The following is a 7,523-nucleotide window of genomic DNA, read 5'->3' on the forward strand; positions in this document are numbered from 1 at the left end:
GCACACTACAGGCTGTTTAATGTAACACTTAATCAGTGTTGGAGGTAATGAGATAAGTGATTAAGTGATTGAATAATGATTTTGTATTAGTGAAGAACACCTGCTGTTAACAAGCATAATCACTGAAGGAAAGAGAAACACAAAAACAACTTCCAGCCACAGCCTTGGATGAAATCAACTGAAGATAAAATACATTAAATCTCTCAAGATCTGATTAAACAACTCCACAAACAGCATTACCAGCTTCACTTATTACAAACCAGACTGACTTTATTTCTGTCAGACATCTACAGAAAAGAATTAAGAAGAGGTTTAGATGTTGATTACTTATTTGAAAGTAATAGTTTGATTTGATGTTACCATTGTGGCGATCAGTGTGTGCTTTAGTCAGGCTCTTGACTTTTTGACATTAGTTTTTCTCTGGCAGCTGTGTCTGTTTGTTATGATGAGAACAGCAAGAGAAAATATAATCAGATGCTATAAGCTGATTGACGATAAGAATATAATCATCATATATTGGCTTAACTCATTGATATTATGTGGGAGGTTTATACGGGCAGTATGTTATTAATTCTGTTTCATTGTTGTGATTCTACAGCAAGGAAATAATATAATTTAATCAGAACATCAAACTATTTTTAACACACCATTTACATATTATGGGCTCCTGTGAGTTTTACTCGCACACAGACATCAAGAATCAGCATATGAATCTCAACAATGGTGACATGCTTCATAGTGCAATGCATTCTGAGTGCATCATACGAAACTTATCCATGGCTCCCAGAATGCATTGCACCATTGAATCATGTCACCATTGTTGAGATTCATATGCTGATTCTTGATGCCTGTGTGCGAGTAAAACTCACAGGAGCCCATAATATGTAAATGGTGTGTTAAAAATAGTTTGATGTTCTGATTAAATTATATTATTTCCTTGCTGTAGAATCACAACAATAAAACAGAATTAATAAAATACTACCCATATAAACCTCACACATAATATCAATGAGTTAAGCCAACATATGATGATTATATTCTTATCATCAATCAGCTTACAGCATCTGATTATATTTTCTCTTGCTGTTCTCATCATAACAAACAGACACAGCTGTTAGAAAAAAACAAATGTTGAAAAGTCAAGAGCCTGACTAAAGCACACACTGATCGCCACAATGGTAACATCAAATCAAACTATTACGTTCAAATAAGTAATCAACATCTAAACCTCTTCTTAATTCTTAATACGAACTTCTGTAGATGTCTGACAGAAATAAAGTCAGTCTGGTTACTAATAAGTGAAGCTGGTAATGCTGTTTGTGGAGTTGTTTAATCAGATCTTGAGAGATGTAATGTATTTTATCTTCAGTTGATTTCATCCAAGGCTGTGGCTGGAAGTTGTTCTTGTGTTTCTCTTTCCTTCAGTGATTATTTACAGCAGGTGTTGATCAATAATGCACAATCATTATTCAATCACTTAATTACCTCATTACCTCCAACACTGATTAAGTGTTACATTAAACAGCCTGTAGTGTGCACACTAAGCAGTGTTCATTTCATCTGGGCAAACCCATGTGGGGCCTACATGGAAACTGGGTGCAAAACTGGCTGGGTCCCAGTTAGATAACCCAGGTCAAACCCATTTGGGCCCCACATGGCTCTGCTGGCTGGGTAGCTTTGTTACCATCCACCTATTTTAATGCACATTTGCATTAAAATGCATTAAAAAACATTGGATTGAAACGCCAAAATGAGTGAGTAAGTGGAAGCAGGGCTAATTTTCATATCCATAGAACCGCGCGTACTAAATGACAAAGGCCTGGTTTCACAGACAGGGATTAGATAAGACCTTAGTACAATTAGGACTTTTAAGTAGCTTTTATAAATTGCCTAAAAAAAATAATTACTGGTGTGCATCTTGAGACAAAACAATGGCACTGACATATTTAAAAGTTAAACAGTTTCAACAGCTCAAACATTAATTTTATTCTGGGACTAGGCTTAAGCTTTGTCTGTGAAACTGGGGCTCAATGTTATAACTAATCAGTAAGTTTTTTGAGCAGATATTAACACAAATCTTAAATTTTAATTCAGATCTTTAATTCAAAAGATCTTAAATCTTAATAATGACAAGGTATGATGTCCATTATGAACAGGTAATAGTATCAAGATGTTAACAAATACGATCAAATTTTAGGGCAGAAAAATGAACCGAGCTCAATTCAAAACATTTTGTAAACTGGAAAAATCTAGATTTTTTGAGAATGAACCTTGGTTCAAGTACAGGAAACGTGACTCACTTCAGGAGACATTTGATCCGTCATATTGGCAATCAGATCAACAAGATTCATAAAGCGATCTGAAGTTAAATTCTAAAAAAGAAAAGACAATAAATGAAAAAGTAAACATGAATTATAGAGTGTATTAAATGTAATTTATAGACCATTTTTTCGAAACTCATCTCACATACCCCTTGAGTGTTGTCTGGAGTCTTCAAATCTGGAAGGGGAAAAAAATGGATGAAATTGAATAAAAACAGCATAGGACATACAAAGAAGCTGTACACACGAAGGACAGTGCTGGACACACCTCTCAGGCAGGACTGGAAATCTCCATTGTATTTGCAGATATCTGGAATTTCATAGTAACATTCGCTGGTGCAGTTGTAGGTTCCGACCTTGCAGGAGCAGCCGTCACTCCGAGGAATGCAGGAATAGGCCTTGCAAGAGTAATTTTGTCCACGACAGTCCACATAACTGGACGCATTTGTACAGTTTGTGTTCACGAGAGGAGAGCAGGACCAGTTTCCTTGAGATTTTACAATTGCTACGTTACTTGTGATTACCATCAGCTGCAGAGCTAGAGAGATAAATCCATCAGATATCAGTCTTTGATTACTAGAGAGAGAAAATCACTGGATATAGTGGACTTTACAGGGAGAATAACAGTTCTCACTCTTTAAAGAATAACAGAATAACACTTTTGACAAGACTATGCCAAAAAAAAGTTGATTAAAAAATCAGTACACCAGTAATGTTAATGTTAATGTTAATGATTTTTCCTTATCTTATACACACATTCTTATTAGATTTTATGACAGGAATCCATAAATGTAAATAGGCAAAAAGTAAACCCACACTGAAAAAAATGTGGAGTGACATTTACTTAAAAAAAGCTAGGCAACTTTTTCCACACAGAAAGTGCTTGTAATCTTTACTCGGGCTATTTCAATTAGTAATTAATTGTAAAAGTAATTAAATTGAACAAATTATAATTGAGTAATAATTAATCAAATTAATTCCTTAAAAGTTAACCATTTAAAATGAGTAAAATTTACAAAATATATTTTATTACCAACATTGAAGACACCTGGTGTTAACAAGCAGAATCACTGAAGGAGAAAACCATAATTAAAGTCACCATTGTGGAGATCAGTGTGTGTTTTAGTTGGGCTCTTGACCCTTAAGTTAAATTATTAACTTTAAGTTTTGTTTGGCTGCTGTACCTGAGTTATAACAGCCAGATGAACAAATAGAAAAGGTGATCTGATGGTGTTGGTTGTGTTTTAACATAATCATTATTTCACAATCATTTGACCTAGCTTTTTTTAAGTAAATGTTACTCCACATTTTTTTCAGTGCAGCTTGTTCTTCAAGTCAAGTCAAGTCAAGTCAAGTCAAGTCATCTTCATTTATATAGCGCTTTTAACAATGGAGATTGTTTCAAAGCAGCTTTACAGAGATAAGTGTATAATTTAAGGTAACAGAGATTGTTTTGCACTGTTAGACCTTACCGGGTTTTTTTACAGTAAAATACTGGCAACACTGTTGCCAGTAAAATACTGTTAATTGTACAGTTCTTTACTGTAGTCTAGTTTGTTTCTGTAAAAATGCACTAAATTCTAATTCAAATGAACTAATTACACTTGCAGAAACCGACTGCCTTAAATTGACCAACTGTCATTTAAATGTATTAACTAAAATTTATAATGCATTAATAATGTGAGCAAAGTAAAACTGTGAACTTCTTTCATTTGAGACCAATAAAAAACTATTGTACATAAAAAGATTTCCACTGGATCAGCAACTACACAGTCACCGCCTGTTAAATAAAGCAACATGCAGCAAATCATCAATGTTTGTAGATCTTCTCCTGGACTGAAGCACAGGCTCTACTCTTCTGCACAATGGTGACCCAAAAAATTAATTGTACAGTAAACTACTGGCAACAGTGTTGCCAGTATAAACCTGTTTTATAACTTACAGTTTATTACTGTAAAATACATTTTGTGGGTGTGTCTTTTTATCTTACACTGTTAACCCTTTCAACCCCACAGGGAAATCCACACTACAATGAGTAAAAAGTAACATTGAGACAGTGTTGCAGTGAGATAATTAAGTGAATATGTAAGTGATTGTTGAGCATTAGTGATGAACACCTGCTGTTAACAAGCAGAATCACTGAAGAAAAGAGAAACACAAGAACAGAAAATAGAGAAACACAATAACTACGACTGACTTCCAGCCATTACACATTATTACACTTATTATTAACCAGTACGACTTTATTTCTGTCATACAGAAGTTGTTATTGAAAATGTTTGTTTGAAGTTACCATTATAGAGATCAGTGCTTGCTTTAGTTGGGATGTTGATGCTAAAATATTCATTTTTCTTTTGCTGCTTGAGCTGTGTTTTTGCAAGTCACACTTGTGCACACACAGTTTATAAATGATTGTGGTTGTAATGTTTATGATGACAAAATCATCATATTGCCTGTTCATTCACTAAGGAATTAATTCTTATTCATTCAGAGTTTTATCCTCGATCAAAAGTGTTACATTAGCACTACTGTGAAACTACAGCAATAAATTACTATGACTTTTTTTTTTAACACATCATGCATAAACCAAAAAAAAACAGAGCAACGCTATGTTTTAGAAACACAGATATATCACAATTTAGCACATTAATCTCAACAATGGTGGCAATATTTCTTTTTTTTTATTATTCATGCAGCAGTGCATGCTGGGAGTTTTATATTATCCTGGAACCCAGCATGCATTGCGACATGAAACTTTTCACCATTGTTGAGATTCATATGCTGATTGTTGATGTCTGTGTGTGTCTGAGTCACGCAGGAGTAAAATAAAATTGAATGCACTATATGATTGTTATTTTTCAGAAGACCTAATTACAGAAATATTGATTTTATTTTGTAGATACACAGATATATGCTAAATATGACATACCCATAATTTCAATGGATATATACAGGAATAATCTGAAAATCATACATGTCCAGGATGATTGTAACATCATCACAAAATAATAAAAAAAACCTTATAAACTACCTCTTGACTTTTTCTTGCCATAACAAATGTGTTTATAAACTCACTGTTACAGCAGTCAGAGAGAGATGAAAGGTAAGAAGTCAAGGGACAAGAGACCAACTAAAGCAAATACTGATCTTCATCATGGTGACAACAAATTTTATTATTAACTCAATCTTTGTTAATTCTCAACAAGAACTTTTGTACATGTATGAAAGAAATAATCGTAAACTGGTTTGTAAACTGGTTTCACACTCAGTGTGGCTGGAAGTCAGTTGTAGTTTTTGTGTTTCTCTTTTTTCTGTTCTTGTTTGTCTCTCTCCTTCAGTGATTCTGCTTATCAGGTGTTCATCAGTGTCCCAGTTCACTCACTTTTTTTCATTCACTCTGTCAAGTGGACTATATTAGTGAACTAATGTAGGGAATAGTGAATGAGGGTATAGAGTGTGATTGGGAAAACAGCCTCTGAGTGTCGATTTTGAGCACTGTTCATTTACAGTATATTCCTGTAGGCTATTTTTGTTTTCTACGGTATATTACTGTTTTAATGGAATATGGTATGATACTGTCTGAATTACGCCTTTTTTTACAGCAAGGGCTAACAGTGTGGCTTTATAGCGGTTCTTTAATAAAGTTATTTTCCAGCTAAAGTTAGTTTTGATTGATTTGCTTCTGTCGCAACAATCATTTGTTATTAAATTAGGGGCCGCTAAGACGACACCATTCTCTCTACACAGACTTTAAACGCGGACCTGTGAGAAACGCTGATGGCGTTCACATGCGCATTTAGAATTGGTTCTATAGTTATGTGCGTTTGAATATACGCAGGTTTGGAATTCCCTACAAGCCAAGCCTAAACAAAGTACTTGTTTAGACAAGAATTGAATTTGTTTTTAAATACAATTTCATTGTCTGTAAATAAGAAAGCTATAAAACATCTAGAATTGATGTCATGTTTAATATTCTTTCATAATATGATTTCATTCTTTTTCCTTTTTTTTTCCTTTTCTTTCTTTTACATTTCTTGGCAATAATTTTCAATAGGTTAATTAGGCTTCTTTATATCATTTTTCTTGTTGACTATTGAGCCATAACTTGTTTATTGTGTGAAAGTTTGTCACTTTTTGTATCTTATATTTGTTAAAATTTTATATTAAAATAATAATAATAATATATCTAAGGCTAACATTTTCTACAATAAACATAATCAAAAAAATAAAATAAGATTCACTTAAGGCCTTTTTTCCCAGAATTCAAAGCACAACTGCTTTACATGTCTCACCGTGAAGCTATTATCTCCATTTGTGTTAATTGTTTTGAAAACTATATTTTTTTTAAATGAACATTCATATTTTGTTTAACATGAACTAAGAATTCAGGTACTCACCTGTCAAATGAAGAATGATGTTCATTGTGATCTTGAAAGGGCTTCACATTGATAATCCTCTAAAGAGAAACGAATGTCCACTGTCAGCCTCTGAACAGTAAACTGATCACTACGGCTTCCGAGGAAGATGCATTTGCATTCAGACAAGAATAACACACAGACCTCACATATTCAAAAAAATGTGGCTTTTTACACTGTGCTCTTGTCAAACATCATTTACATAATTTCAGGAAAACATTGAGCATCTATTGAGTATCAATAGCCAGAGATGGGCATACAGTAAATACATGGAAATAAAATACAAATACAAAATACTGAGTGAAAAAAAATATTTCAATACAAAATGTGTGAATTTTTTTTTTTTTAAATACAAATACAGTATTTTGTATTTTGAAAATATACACAAAATACATTGGCCATCCAGTGCAGGTATAGGTCACAGTGAATGAAGAAACTAGGCTACATATAGGCCTACTGACTTTTCATTCCTAACCACATCTCTGCCCTTTCTTTCTTTCTTTCTTTCTTTCTTTCTTTCTTTCTTTCTTTCTTTCTTTCTTGCACACAGCAAAATCCCCAGAGTTAAATTAACTCTGTTCAGAGAACATTTGGTCCCTCTCTACAGAGAGTTAAAATAACTCTGAATCAGAGTTAAAGTTAATGAGATACTTAAGTGATTAATTAAGTGATGATTGGGCATTAATGATGAACACCTGCTGTTAACAAGTTCTCAGCAGAGGAGGATTAAACAACTCCATAAACAGCATTACCAGCTTCACTTATTACTAACCAGATTTACTTTATT

General features: G+C 33.4%; 1 protein-coding gene across 1 annotated transcript in view; it reads right to left on the minus strand.

Moving 5' to 3' along the window:
• The window catches only part of LOC311077897 (adhesion G protein-coupled receptor E3-like), a 33,737-nt gene extending 26,906 nt beyond the window's left edge, over positions 1–6,831 (minus strand). Inside the window, exons 1-4 of the mRNA XM_084106540.1 lie at positions 6,719–6,831; positions 2,590–2,859; positions 2,471–2,499; positions 2,301–2,372 (exon numbers count right to left, since the gene is read on the minus strand). Coding sequence (XP_083962666.1) covers positions 2,301–2,372; positions 2,471–2,499; positions 2,590–2,859; positions 6,719–6,743 — 396 coding nt within the window. The 5' untranslated portion in view covers positions 6,744–6,831. The remainder of the gene's footprint in view (positions 1–2,300; positions 2,373–2,470; positions 2,500–2,589; positions 2,860–6,718) is intronic.
• Positions 6,832–7,523: the final 692 nt, after the last annotated feature.

The sequence above is a fragment of the Abramis brama genome (genome assembly GCF_963993115.1).
Source record: "Abramis brama genome assembly, chromosome: 2".
Lineage (NCBI taxonomy): Eukaryota > Metazoa > Chordata > Actinopteri > Cypriniformes > Leuciscidae > Abramis > Abramis brama.